At 42.4% G+C, this 15747-nt stretch overlaps 1 protein-coding gene across 3 annotated transcripts in view; it reads right to left on the bottom strand.

Annotated features, from left to right (window-relative positions):
• WWTR1 (WW domain containing transcription regulator 1) overlaps nt 1-15747 on the bottom strand; it is a 203971-nt gene that overhangs the window by 20673 nt on the left and 167551 nt on the right. For all 3 annotated transcript variants that reach the window (XM_067737523.1, XM_067737524.1, XM_067737525.1), the window contains one exon: nt 3974-4176. In XM_067737523.1, coding sequence (XP_067593624.1) covers nt 3974-4176 — 203 coding nt within the window. The remainder of the gene's footprint in view (nt 1-3973; nt 4177-15747) is intronic.

Here is a 15747-nt window from a genome sequence, read left to right as displayed (position 1 = left end):
GGAGCACCTGCCACATTCTGAGATAATTCATCAATTATCAGATACAAGCAGTTCCACTCTTGCTACAGCAGCCAATGCTAAATTGTAGGGATCGTTTTTAACAAAACTCTTCTACTTCAAAAGATTCCTAATCAGGGGAGATACCAAACCTCACCGGCCCTTTGATCAGAGTTCTGTTGGCCTGTGGGAACGAGGAAAAGAAAGAGAGAAGCACCTTATGCTCATTTTCACAGAACTCTGGGCTCTGGTGCATCTGGTCCCTGCTCCAGCTATGAAAGTGAAAGATGGCAGCACTGGGACCCCACGAAGTAAGGAATGGTTTGAATTTATCCTTCTGGCCACCAATCTGGATTAGAGTTCATCATTTTGTCTCCTTTGCTAAAATGTGAGTTATCTGAAGGCAGCCATGTCCCACTTATCTTTTTAGTATTTCCCACAACATAAATGTTGGGTGAATAAACAAATGAAGAGATAAAAGAAGGAATGAAAAAAAAAATTTTCCATCCTGAAATAATGGAGGTTCACTTCAGATCTGTAATCAGACTTTCCTCAACTTCATTTGTTAATATCTCTGGCATGATTTCAGAGACAAGTTAACATCTGAGCCCTCGGCATTGTGAGGTGTACGTCAGACTGTGGAACGAGAACCGAGGAATTGTTTTCTCCACAGCACAACATCAGACTACATGCCTGGAGGAACAATGGCACAGAAACAGAAAAAAGAACAAGAGGGAGAAGGAGATGAAGAAGAAGAAGAAAAAGGAAAAATAAAATAATATTTACATGGCATATAACTCATAAGGACCTTTCACATTTATCATATATTTAACAATAATAAAAATATACAGAGTAATGGGCTTCCCTGGTGGTGCAGTGGTTGAGAGTCCGCCTGCCGATGCAGGGGACACGGGTTCGTGCCCCGGTCCGGGAAGATCCCACATACCGCCGAGCGTCTGGGCCCATGAGCCATGGCCGCTGAGCCTGCGCGTCCGGAGCCTGTGCTCCGCAACGGGAGAGGCCACAACAGTGAGAGGCCCGCGTACGGCAAAAAAAAAAAAAAAAAAAAATATATATATATATATATATATGTACAGAGTACTGATGACTTCCCAAGAATTAGGAACAAATTCATTCTATTTATTAAAATTTACCAACCTCCTTTCCTATCATAAAGATGGAGCCTAGGAAGGGGCCTCTCTCCCAGAAATTCTCCCCTGATAGGAAGGTCAGGGCCTGCCTGCTGGGCAGGGACTTCAAGAAGACAGGCTGGACAGCTAGGGCCCTCCTGCAAACTAGAGGAAGGCCAGGGGAATTACAAAGTGCCCAGAAAGCAAAGGATATTCAGGAAGTTGTTGACTACGTAGAACAGGGAGTGGGACAGAAAGAACAAATGGCACAGACAATCTTCAGAGCTCATCAGGACCACCACTGCCTCCGTCCCTCTACCTTCCTACCAGGTGCTGGAAGGCGGCTAAACAGGTGAGCCAAATATCACTCTTACTTCCAATCCATTTCCCTGCCCCACCCTGGCTTAAGTGCAAATAGCGAGGCTTAAGGGCAAAGCACCAAAAGAAAGCAGTAAAAAAAAAACCCACAAAGGTGATACACATACTAATCCACACCTGAACAATCAGACATCTTGGCAAATGCCACTGTCATCAAACACTCCAACACCATTTACTGTATGGCCTTAAACAATATCTTTGACCCTGAGTATCAGGCTGCTGCTGGATGGGGAACATGTCTGCCACGACTTAAAAAAGTCTCTTTAGACCTTTTTTCCTGTATCCATAATAAAGATAAAAAGACATCAGAACAATCCATTCCACCTTCTTCTCCTCCTCTAACCACACACACACACACACACACACAAGCTCACACGTTCAAAGCTGAACTACAGGAGACTCTGGGAGCAAATCTGGACAGCGTTCCTCCCCGAGGTCCTGTACAGTGGAGTCGACGCTGTCATGCAGCAAAATACTCCAAGTTCCACAGCCTCTAGGGATCAGCATTTAAGGAACTTGGTTGGTATTTCTGTAATATGAACCATCAATACTAACATTCTGGTTCAAAGGCACCTATGGTTGGAATAAAGGAAACAATTTGGGGCACTTTTCTCCACCCCTTTTCAGAAATACTTTCTGTGGGAAAGGAGGAGGTGGGGTAGGGGAAAGAGAAACACAGAACGAGGCGGAAACTGAGACACGAGTCATTCTTTGCGGGGGAAAAAAAAAACATTAAAACTTATAAATGCTACTATAATACTATTTATATTACTCTATATTATAAAATAGATAAATTATTCCAAATAGAATTATTATCCAAAGACAGAAAACCATAATACAATCATTTCCTGCTAAGAAACATGATACTGTATATCTAAAAACAGTATAAACAAATGCTACCCTGAAATAACCGTGAAAGTTCAGACATAAATCCTCAGGGTAAAAAAAGCACAACGATGGTTATATGACAAAGTTGTAGTCCTCAAATTTAGAGGATAGTTCAACAGAACAACAAAGCACAATTTATATTCATTTCCCACATTTTCAAAGGCTATGTATAAGGAATTCTTTTAATTCATCATGTTTTTTAAACTTCATACAGTGTAGATACTTTATATTTTAGAATTTATTTGATGAGAAATACATTATTTACCTATGGCAGTCAATGTATATTTTTGAAAGTATCAGATATAACTAAAAGAAAAAATCGTGTTTACCCTAATACCCCCAGCCCCCTGGAAGAAAGCTTTCTGGAACAGTTAAAACTATTCATTTCCGTCCACATGGAAAGGAAGCTACCCGTGTATCTTGCTTCATGTGAGTCATAAGGCAAAGTCTGAAGAATTAAAACAATAAACTGAAGCCTTCCTCCCCAAAATGCAGCCAGCAAAATTTATGAGACCTGAAAGCATGGGCTACATGAGTTCAGCAACACAGAAGAGAATTCTGCTTTTGCACAGACCAAGCCACTGAAGCAGGGAGAACACTGTGGGCTCCTTCATGGATTTTCTTTTCTTTATTTTGTGAAGTGAGGCCCTGAGCCTGACTCACAGAGGACACACACTCTGTTGACTGACTGACTGAATGAGGAAATGGCACTAAGTGCCTGATCAAAGCCCAGGGGGTTTTGCAGAGCACTCTATCAGAGTCTGTATGCAAAACATTTCCCTTTCTTTTTCTCATGCTCCACGATGGATCAAAGATGGTTGCAGATTCTTTGTCATCTCTTCCGTGGAACATCCCCTCTGCTATCTGCTCTAATTGGGGGTTGAGGGGTGTGCTGTGACTGCTCTGTCCAAGAGAATATGGAAGAACTGACTCTGTGGCAGTTTCCAGAGCCAGGCCCGAGACCCTGGCAGCTTTCAATTCCTGTCTCTTAGAACATTCTCTTGGGGAGACCCAAGCTGCTATGTAATACGTCCCACTGCTCTGAGCTTGCCAAGCTAGAGATGCCGTGGGCAAATACTCCAGCTTTTAGTCCTAGCTATGCTCAGTCTTCCAGCAGCCCTTTCCATGGTGCCACACACTTGAGTAAACCCACCTTGGACCCTCCAGGCCAGGCTACCCACCGGTCGACCACCGTTAAGTGACCTCAGTCAAAATCACGTACAGCACAAGAACAGTCCAGCTGAGCCCTGCCCCAATTCCTGACCACGAAATGGCGTGATATAATACAATGGCTAGTGTTTCAAGCCACTGAGTTTTGCGATAATGTATTACACAGTAATAAATAACTGGAACGTATTCTTTCTCTCCTTCTAGTGATTAGCAGTGAAAGCCACAGGCAGCCATGCTGATACAGCTAGTCTTTGTACTCATCTACGTTTGGCTCTCAAGACAGTGCAAATAGACGTTGGAAGTTTGAAGCAGCACTTTGGGCTTTTAATGCAATGGCAAGTAGATACCTACCCACTAGCCTTGCCACCAAAGGCCACGAAGCCTCCACCAGGCCCCACCGAAGGCCATACCTGCCTCATGAGCTCCTCTTGACGCATCCTAATTCTCTCTCTCTCCATCTGGATCCTCTGAAGCCGAAGTTTCTGCTGCTGCTGCTGCTGCGTGGTCAGCGCGTTGGGCATACTCATGAGCCCTGCTGGGGGGTTCTGAGGAGGGTGACTCTGCTGGCTCAGGGAACTGGATGCCATCTGCTGCTGGTGCTGGTGATTCATCACTACAGGAGGCAAGAACAGGCGGGTTAACGACCAGGGACCACAGCACCTTATCAAAAGGAGATCATCAGAATGCTTTGCGCTTTACACTATAGATTCCTGAGATTCCTTCCAAAGCACTTTCCTGTTAATCATTACTGTTGAAGTAATTATTACCTTAATTCAATGCATGGAGGCTCAGATACTGGCCCTTCTCCTGGCTCACCTAGTCGTGGCTTTTGTGCCCTGTGAAAAACCTGATTTCACACCTTGCCTGTGTTCTAGATTACATTTTAAACCTTTCAGAGAACAGAGTGGTCGTAAGTAAATTCCACACAAGTTGACACAGCATAAAAGCTAATTTCACCAGGACGTCCGGGGGTGTGTATGCACGGTCTCAGATAAACTGCATGCTTATGGCAGGGCTAAGGAGGGCATGTGATCATTGATAGGTGGTGGGTAGAAAATAATACTTAGGATGGATGAGTGAATTGACGAGTGACATGTAAAACATAGCACCTAGATCAGGGACCTACACAAAAGCAGGACGCCATTCACGCTTTGTTAAAAGAGGGTGCCCCAAAGAAATTATTTAGTGAGAAATTATTAGTGAATAATTAGAGAATCATTTAGTGAGAATTATTGTGAGAAAGAAATGATATAAAAATGCTAACAGCGTTTGTGATTGGATAAAGCCACAAGAAGTGTTTGAAACTTTTTACGGATTTTCTATTTGTCTGCATTTACCGACATTTAAAATTTTGGCATGCAGTACTTCACTTTAGAAAAAAAAAATTTGTAATCCTTTAATAAATTCTATAATTGGTGTCTCCCCACACCACCGCCCCCCCCCCCCCGCCAAAAAATGCATCTTAAAAAGTACTAGCTTTCCTCCAAACAGTTTACCAGTCAAATCTGCTTAACTTCTGCCTGGGTAATATCCTACAATAAAGAAAACCATGCTTTTCAGTCTATTTGCTCCTAGGTCAGGGCCAAAGGCAACAATGTGTAATTTTATATACTTACTTCATTTCTGAGGGAAAAAAACGCTCAATTTTTGCTATATTTGGTATCATTACCTTTAAAAGATAAAATTATTGGCATACTTTACTTAAAGTTCAAAGTAAAATATTTCAGATCATCAGTTTGTTATGGATATTACAAGGGAACATATTTTATAACTAAACTTTCTTAGATGAATTTTAAATTAGCCTAATCAACTATGTATTAAGTGAATGTGTAGAAAACACACACACACACACATTGAAAAGAAAGTACCAGGAAACCCTCCTACACTGTTTGTAGGAATGTAAATTGGTATAACCACTATGCAGAACAGTACGGAGGTTCCTTAAAAAACTAAAAATAGAACTACCATATCAGCCAGCAATCCCACTCCTGGCCATATATCTGGACAAAACCATAACTTGAAAAGATACGTGCACACCAATGTTCACTGCAGCACTATTTACAATAGCCAAGACAGGGAAGCAACCTAAATGTCCGTGGACAGAGGAACAGGTAAAGAAGATGTGGTACATATATACAATGGACTATTACTCAGCCATAAAAAAGAATGAAATAATGCCATTTGCAGCAACATGGATGGACCTAGAGATTATCATACTAAGTGAAGTAAGTCAGACAAAGACAAATATCATATAATATCACTCATGTGGAATCTAATTTTAAAAAATGTTATAAATGAACTTAGTTACAAAACAGCAACAGACTCACAGACTTAGAAAACAAATTTATGGTTACGAAAGGGGAAACGTAGCGGGGAGGCATAAATTAGGAGTTTGGGATTAACATACACACACTATTATATATAAAATAGAGAATCAACAAGGACCTACTGTGTAACACAGGGAACTCTACTCAATATTCTGTAATGACCTATATGGGAAAAGAATCTGAAAAAGAATGAATATATGTATAACTGAATCACTATGCTGTACACCTGAAACCAACACAACATTGTAAATCAACTCTACGCCAGTAAAATTTTAAAAAAGAAAAGAAAATACCAACACTGAAGATTTTCTGTAGAAGAACTGGTTTCCTTAAGGAAGAATTAATTCCATGACAGGAACTTCCTCTGGATGGGAGTAGAGGTGGGGTAAAAATACTTTTTTTTTTTTGAAATTTACTTATAACTCACTCAAGTCTTTATCCCATTCCCACTGTGTGCTGGGCACTGGGTTTGTAGTTGAATAAACAGCTCCTGCCTTCACAGGAACTCACAAGGAACGTGTGAAGAAATGAGGTGGGTTTTTATGCTTGGCCGTGGAGCGCTAGAATGTTAGGCTTTGTAAGGACTCCTGGAAAGCATCTAGTCCAGCCTTTTATTTTGTGAAACCCAGGGAGGTGAGGGGCGTGCTCTGCTTAGAAACAGGCGGAACCAGGGCCACAGTTGAACCCCCAACACTCCGTCCACCTGCCCTTTCAACTGTCCTTGGCCGCCCTCTGCCACACCTGAAACTGAAGACCAGGAACGATCACTGAAACTGAGGCAACCCCGCTACATACGGTTTCCCTTCAGTTGATCGCAAGGAAGCACCACTTAAACAGCAGACCCTCAAAGCACTCAAAACAGGGCCCTGGGACAAAGGTTGCTCAGGTTACAATTAGGAAGGGCTCAAGGAAGGTTTGGACAGATGTACAACTCTGCTCAATCCCAGGGAAGTCACTCGAGGCAAGGTAAGATACTGGAGTATTCTGCCCAAACAGTTTGGGCTTCACTTCCCGAATCAAGCCCACCACCAAGAACTCTCATTTCTTGGCACCGTCCCTGGCACACAGGGAAACTCAGTAAACGATGGGATGAATGACTGAAACCAGCTGGGCATTCCTTATGTTCTCAGTTTGAGAACAGAAAAAAAGCACAGCTGTGATCAATGCCAAAATAACTGAAATAAGTACGCCATTTCTACAGCTTGTTGGAGCGTAATCACAATCTCTATTTGAAGGCCTGGGTGGGAGGGTCAGGGATGGGGCACACACTGTGTCATCGGGGAAAAGTTCTCTTAAATACCAATTCAAGTAAGACAAAGTCCAGATATCCAGAAGGGTTTAATTCATAAGACCTCCTTCAGGCCAGGAGAAGGACGCTTAGATGGAAGAATAGTGATTATCTCCAGGCACAGTCGTTTCTGAACCTTCTGAAAAAGTATGCTCCTATTTTTCTGATGTAACTACTATAGACAAAAAAAAACCAAATTGTGTCTATAAGAGAAATGTGTAAATTGACTATTTCCAATATCAGAAATCCCCAGGTTAGGAAAAAAGCTTAAAAATGTTAAATTTTTTTGTTAACCGTTCAGAGGTTATGTTCATTTTTATAACTCAGGTTCTTTGAAAAATATTAAAACCGGCTCAAGTCTGGTACTTACTGACATGACAAATCAGACCCATCTGCCGTAACTTGGGAAGACAGCATTGTCAGTCTACTCACACAGGATTCTGTTACTCCACTCCACACACTGTCCAGATACTGCTTGGCAGGTTTTATTGATGTCTGCCTCCTTATCTGGGGGAGTCTAAGACTTGGAGAAGATCTCTTCCAAAACCACACCCTTGCGAGCCTTTGAAACACCAGCCCTTACGGCGACCATCCATTGGGAAGGCATGGTGGACATGCTGCTTTCTCCCAGTTAATTTAGATTTGATCCTTCAGACTACACTCAGACTAAACATCTCCAGCTATTAACTGTAGTGACTGGAAAAGAGTAGAACTTAGCCAGTGGCTTTGTTTTCAAAATAAAGCACACCCACCAATGGAGAAGTCTATATGAGAATATTCACCATAGTATTGTCCATAACAGCAAAAGACCAAAAACAGTGTCCACCAATAAGAGATCATGATGCATTCATTCAGAGGAATTCTATGTGGCTATTCTGAAGAATAAAGAAGCTCTGTAGGTCCTTCTATGGAACAATCTCTAAGAAACAATGTTTAGAAGAGGGAAGAAAAAAAAATCCAAGGAAAAGAAATGCATGTAAGAGCATGCCACTATTTGTAACTAGAAAAATGGAGGCAGTGGGCATTCATATCATATCAATACATATACAGCAAATCTCTCTAGGAAAATACACAACAGTGGGTGCCTCTGGAGAGGAAACGGGGTGTCAAGGATGGGAGGAGATCTTCCTTTTCCTCTTCTGCACTGTTTGAAGTTTTTCTGTGTGCATTTATTATTTATGTAAAACATAAAAATGTGAAAGTAAAAAACAGAAAACAAAAGCACGGTCATGGCTCCCCTGGTGGTTTAGTGGTTGAGAGTCCACCTGCCGATGCAGGGGACACGGGTTCGTGCCCCAGTCCGGGAAGATCCCATATGCCGTGGAGCGGCTGGGCCCGTGAGCCATGGCCGCTAAGCCTACGCGTCCGGAGCCTGTGCTCCGCAACGGGAGAGGCCACGACAGTGAGAGGTCCGCGTACCGCAAAAAATAAATAAATAAATAAATAAAGCACGGTCATGTATGCATCAAATATGCAAAATATTTTCTTGGTGGACTGAAAGGAGGTAACCCCCAAATTATTTGAAAAAAAACGAATAAGGCTTAAAATATAGTCAAGATCCTCAAAACTAAGAGCCTGCCTGGTGCAACTTCTTGTGAAGGTGAGGAAACAATACCCAGAGAAACAGTGAATTTGGTCAAAATCATAAAATGGTCCAGGGCCTAGAAGCCAGGTGTCCTGCCTGACTCAACACAGGTGCCCATGATTCCACCTGTCACTCTGTTCCCTCTAGTCATTTCATTTCAGACTGTTTTTGAATCTTTTATTAGGTTGAATCTCATGAACTTCACCGATGGTTGAGGTTCTAGCTACTCAAAGACAAAGAGGCAACAGAGGCCCAAGACAGAGACAAACAGAGAGGAGGTCCTCAGGAGAGCACAGGAAGGAAAACATCTAGACTTGCAATGAACAAAATACTCCTTGGGATAATATTCCATAACATTCTAGGGAGAGAATAGTTCAGTTTAAAAAAAAAAAAAAAAAGAAAGAAAAGCAGCAGAGTATCTCAAATGCAGTATCTGAGGCCAAACCAGTTAAGGGCAGACTGCCACTAAATGCCTCAAAAAGGCTAAAGACCTAGTCAAGTTCTAGACTTTTGCCAGTCCCCACAGAAAGGAATAACCCAAACAGAAGATTTCTCCATTGAAGCAGGAATGTATCAAAACTAAAGCAGGAAAAAAAAAAACTAAAGCAGAGACTTCTTTTTTTTTTCCTTCCAAGAGAGTCAGAATTTAAATTGAAACCCACATGTATCTTTTTCATTCTTTTCATCTCCTTTTCCTTTCTCTCTTTTTTTTTCTTTCTTCTTTGATAATTGGCTTTCTCTTCTGTGTTTGGCAATCGAACATAACCAAGCTCTACAGATATGTAACCAGAAACATTTCACTGCTATTATTCCATATAAAAGAAAACACCAAGAAAAACAAAACTCCACAGCATCTGAGATATGAACACTCTTTTGATTTAATGATTGTATCCTTGGTGAAGTAAACGGTCAACATGGGAATGGGGTGTGCAGAGGGGGTGACTACCCAGACTCTCTGTTTAATGCTGCCCAGGACGCTGATGCACCCTCTGACCTGCTCCAGCAAACACACTTGGTCACGTCTACAAAGCCCCACAAGTAGGCTTGAGGCCAGGAAGGTCCCTGGACTCAGTTCTAAGCCTACACATCATTTGTTGTATAAGAAGCAGACGTGGAAAAGGTGAAGGCTTCACTCCTGAACTTTTGCCTTTTGCAGCAGCAGGGACAGAGAGCGACAGCTCACAGACAAAGTGTTTGGGCAGCTTCCCCAAGCCAGGAGCTGCAGACGAGGAGGGAGGCCAGGGAATCAGGTTGTCCAGCGGGCCTCCTGGAATGTTTGACAAATGTCTTTCTGGCCTCGGAGAGGTTCAGTGGCTTGCTTTTCTGTGTCCTGGGCTTGCTTTCCTTGTTTTTAAAATAGGCTATGGTTACACACACACACACACACACACACACACACACACACACACACACAAAATGCCAAATGAAGAAAACAAAACCACAAGATTAGGCTCAACTACAAAACCTGTCACGGGCCTGCATGGGGCTGGCTCTGAGCAGATTATGGAAAGGACAACCAGCTTGCCAATGGCTAGAAGCCACACCTAAGCCCTAGAAAGACACAGAAATTACTTTATTCCCTTCAAATCCTTCTCCCTGATGCACATGTGAATCTGGGGAGGGCAGAGAGGAATACCTTTTGCTAGTTATCCACTGTTGTTCAAGATACAAAGTAACAGAAAAACAAAACGAAACAAAATGCAGGGAAAGCGGGGGTTATAAGAGACTGCCAGAATATCTGCTGAAACTCTCCATCAGCAAATGTTGATTTAACAGGAAAATCTCAAAGATGGTTTAATTTGTACTCCAGTTTTCGCGGGTGGTAAACAGAATCTTGCTAAATGAACTTCAGTTCCACACATTCAAAGTAACCTTTTAGTTTAGTTTTGGGGTTTCTTTCTTTCTTTCTTTTTTTTTTTTACAAGCTTCTACGATAAATCATCAAGCATTCCAAAGAACCCTTCTAACATCATCCCTTGAGCGTGAGAAGAGCTTTGAAGAGGCTGACTTTTTGTGAAAACCTGGTTGCAGTGTCCTCAAAGTAGACGAACATGCAACATTCGAATACTGTACGCACCTTGGGTAATACACTTGATTTGGGATGTGGGAAACTTCCTCCTCCCATTTGGAACAGGTGTTTAATTCAGTTTGACATTTGGGCTAATACGTTTATATAAATTGCATCAGAAACACATTCCAGAAACCTAAACACCCATGAGAGGGCAACACAAGCTCTCCTGCATCATGGACTGTTAACAACGGGAAGCTTGACGATCACTCCATTCTCTGTCCCTGCTCTACAAATGCTGAAACGGGTCTGTCACAGTGAGTGACCAGTTGTCCTAAGTTTGACTAACGGGTTTCCTGGGACACGGGACCTTCAGGGCTAAATCCAGGAGAGTCCCAGGCAAATGGGATTGGTTGGTCACCCTAAGCCTGTGAATGTCCGTGTCCCCAGAGCTAACTCGTGGCAGTAGAACCCAAGTTTCCTATTTCCACGCTAATGTGTTTCCTTACAAAGAGAACCAGCGCCCGTATGAAATAACCGTCTGATATTTAGAATGACAGTCAGGCTGCCCAGATTAGCTCTCAGTGTGTCCTCCATGGGTTACAACTAGCTGCCTGTCCTTTTGTACCCATACAACTTGGTAATTGGAGAGGGAATATGACGCCTGCACTTACTCTGTAACTTTTTAAGGAAATCAAGCACTATTTATGACATTGCATTGCACCACTTGTAAACATGTACTTGGTTAAGGCTGAAAGTCAGGAAATCTTTCCTGTTGGATTCTGGGTTGGGCTATACACACAGAACAGAAGCTCTTTTAAGAAACACTGAAGCGTTTTCTTCCTGTGATTTGAACTCTCACTTTCCTGGGGGCTGGATTTGTGCTCTTTATAAATAAGACCTAGGAAGGAGCCAAGTCTGCCCCTGCCCCTTGGAACCAACCCCAATGATACGGATGTTCCTTATAAACATAGAACACAAATAATTTAGTGCATTTCAAACCTGACTTGCTGATGCATACAGTAGGCACTAAATACATTCTCCCTGAACTAAACTTCAGGGTTTATGGGTCAGAAATTGGTGTATGATATCAGTTCATTTGTAAGAAGGTGATCAGCATAGACTTTTCTAATTTAAAAGAAACATAATATGAAGAAAACTCAGAATAAACTGGAAATCCCTCCCCACCACACACACAGACACAACTCTTTCTCTTGAGGATGCGTTTTAATCACTACTCCCCTAATCTTACAAGTGAATATTTAATGAATACTAGACTTTTGTGGCTGCTTTCCCTTTACTTCCAGAACATAGTTCCCTGTTCAGGACCCATTGCATTTTGCTCTGTTTTATCATTAGTGGTTTACAAACCCCACCACACTCATCACAGCTGGGGCCATGTATTTACACTACTTTGAAGCGTCACCATAGAAGTTCAGGCTGGAAGGGGCTCAGTCCATTTCGACCAGGGTTCTCAAGTCTTCTTTTTAGCAGCAGGATCTTTCTCCAGAGCCTGATATATGGCATGAGGCAGAGACACCCCACATGGGCAGGGGCTCATTCACAACACGCCTGGGGCCTGTGCTGGTGCCAGTGAGCGCTTAAATGGCAGCCCTTTTGACTCTCTTCTCTAAATTTTCTTGGTCTGGCTTTCACTGTGCTTTCCCTACAGGCGTTTCCCAACTCTTGTGTCAAAATATTAAACAAAGTTTTAAAATATGTTGAACAGACACAGCTCTTGGAGACTGAATACTAACTAAGCTTAGCTTCTGCTCACATGCCCCTGAAACCCTGGCATGGGGCCTTGGGACACAATTTAAAACCACTGACTTAAGCCAATTCACTCATTTTTGAAATGAAGAAACTTGGAAGGTTAAGTGACTCAGCACAAATCACAGGCATAGACTGTGACAAACCTAGGAAGCCCAGGGAATGTGCTGGAATGCATGGCTGGCATGGGAGGCATTGACCACCAATCACTGCCCTGTCCTGCGATCCAAAAATATTTACTGAGTGAAATTTGGTGACAAGGATTGAGGAGTTTCCTTTTCCCTATTTCATGAAAAGGTCTAATGCAGACTAATTTAATTAACTTATTTACTTATAAAATGATGAAATCAACACGGATCACATGTTACAATGACACCCTGCGCGATCTGGTTTTACAGAGAATGGTATAGGGCTTTCTTCTTCAGTCCTTAGAAAAAAAAAAAAAAGACAAAATCAGATAACTTTGAAGAGTTACATTTCATAATTCAGGAAGGTTTCAAGGAGAAGAGGTGCTGCCATCAGGCAATACTAGCCCTTCTGGCCACAGCGGCTTTGGGGAAGTAATGATATGCAACGCACAGAAGCCAAAACAGGTGTAAATCGTATCTGACATATATGCAGACCCAGCCACACCAAGCTTCAAAAATATTTCAGCAGCAAGAGTGTCTGGGTGCAGCTGCGGGTCTTTTCCTCTCTGTTTATGGGCCGTACATGGCTTAACTCATGTGAACTGGCCAATGTCAGGTGTCACGCAGCCCTGTCTGATGGAAAACACATGTCTACGGAGGTCGAAAAGAAAAACCCAGCCTCAGTCCAGCCTGGACTCAGTCACGATACAATGAAGGGGGGAAAAGGGCTGCAGACACGTCTCTCGCCCTTCTTGCGCCTCTCTCAGCTCCTGCTAACAATGAGTCGCTTGTTTCTCTTATTTCCCAGAAACAGTATTAGCCGTCCAACAAGGTCAGCAAAAAAAAAAAAAAAAAAAAGGCAGCCTTTCACTTCAGGGTGCATTCGGTTCCAAAAATCTGTAAAGTATTAAACCAAGAAGCTGCACCATCCCAACTTCACACTGAGCCCTTTATTCCAATTCTGGGTGAGAATAGCTATAAGGAAATTTCTCAGCTGGCTCAGTTGATAAGGCATAGAGTTCTGGGGTCCCTGTGCATTCAGCCACACTTTCTCGGCTTCAAACCTTAAAATCACTTCCAGTGCCCCCAAAACTGAACAGGTGGACCTTAGGTTTTCCAGATGCCCCCAGCTGGTCTGGTTTTAGACTTGTAACCCAAGCTGCATTTACTTCACAAGAAACCCTGAATTGTTAGCACCAGCACACGATTTTCCTACTTGCTCTCCTGTCTGCCCATCCAAACAGTAATCTAGTCAACAAACCAGGGTGCGAGTATTCAGGCAACTCTGCTCTCTTAGGTATAAAGATGGAAATGCCTGTGACCTAGGTTTTTATGTTTTCCTAGCAAATGCATCATCTACGATGTATATTTTATTGGCATTTAAAGGATTACAACATCGGTTTTCATGGTTTTGACAGATCCAGGACAAGCTAGAAATAAAAAGAAATCACATCTTTCTGGCATGTTCATTTATCTGGGTCCTTCTGCTGTAAAGAAACCATATTTCTTCTACCTAAAGCAGCACCAGAGTGTGCTACTCAGATTCCATGTGATTTCTGGGATATCTCAAGATTTATCAAAAGTGGCCAGGAAGGAAGCACATCTATGAAGGCAGTGAATTTAGGCAAATAAGGACCTAACTCGGAAAAAAGGAAATTGGGTGTTTCACTGTGCCGCTTCACAAAGTTATCTTTGTGTCTTTGAATTTAATTCCATGGCCTGGCAACAGCAGCAAAACCAAAACTTTTCTTGTTTTATTATCTTCAGACAATAGGTATACTTTTATCCCAGCAGGAAATGGAAACTCTGATTCATGCATTTATTTTCATTAGTCAGGAGAGAGTTTATCGTAGCTTTTTATTGGTTAGCTTTCCTGAATGGTTTTAAAACTACTCCAGGTGCAAAGTGTGGCAACCCAAGCTTAACAACAGAAAATGAATCCGCAGCTGCGTTCCACAAGAAGCGAGAAGTTGCCAGTGTGGGCTGCTGGTTCTTAATCTGTTTTCTTTTTATCACGTGCCATTTTAGTAAACATCTTTATTATTAAAAGAGCTCATACAACAGACGCTCCAAGAGGTAAGTCAAAGGATTTGAACGATTTATGAAAGAGAACATGTATTTACTAATCAAACATGGAAAAATTATCAGCTTCACAAGGAATCATAGAAATGCAAATTAAGGAGCCATTCTTCAGCAATCAAATTAGCAGAAATAATACAGTAAAGGTGATGTGGGTGTTTTGCATCCAGCCATGAGTACTCAGGAAAAAAAAACAAAACAAAACAAGAATTTAACCAGGGGTAGCAGGATTAAGAAATCTGCTAAAATTATTTGTCAAGTTTTGGGACTTTGTGCTTATATGCATGTACCCCTAGATCTTATAGGATTTCTAGTGACCCCAAAAGGCTAATTACCTTTGAAATGAAAATGTATCAAAATACTAATAGTGGTGGTGCTCGGATGGTAAGCCTATGCATGATTTTTTTCTTTCCGGTGTTCCAAGTTTCATTTAAATATTCACTCACCAAATATCTGCTGAGCCCCGTGCAGGTGCAAGGCCCTGTTTCTAGGTGCTAGAGATACTGATGAATATGGCTCACCACAGCCATGATGCCCCACAGGCCCTGGCCCTTCAGGAGATTATAGTCTAGTGGGGAGACACAATAGCAAATATATGGTATAATTCTAATGATAAGGGCTTTGAACAAACAAATGCAGAACTATCTGAGACCGGCATTCCTTCTGTGCCTGAGGAGGTAATGTGTGATCTAAAAACATCTGGATGAAGTGCAGAAATCAGGGTGGGGGGCATACTAGGCTGAGGGAGAACAAGTGCAAAGGTCCTGAGGTGGGAAGGGGCCTGACCTGTAGGCTTGGAGTACTTGAGCAAAACAGGGTGGCCCGTGTGGCTGAGGGGCACAGAGGGAGAGGCAGGGGCCAGGGCCTATGGGGCATCATGGCTGTGGTGAGCACTACAGTTAGCCTCTGTTCCAAAGTGATAGAAATCTCCTTCGGGCTACGACATGAGAAACTGTCAGAGTATTTCATACACTATGGTGAAATAAAAAATTCCGAAGA

Source organism: Pseudorca crassidens, chromosome 5 (genome assembly GCF_039906515.1).
Source record: "Pseudorca crassidens isolate mPseCra1 chromosome 5, mPseCra1.hap1, whole genome shotgun sequence".
Lineage (NCBI taxonomy): Eukaryota > Metazoa > Chordata > Mammalia > Artiodactyla > Delphinidae > Pseudorca > Pseudorca crassidens.
The sequence above is the reverse complement of the archived record's forward strand: the minus strand, read 5'-3'. Positions and strand labels throughout refer to the sequence as shown.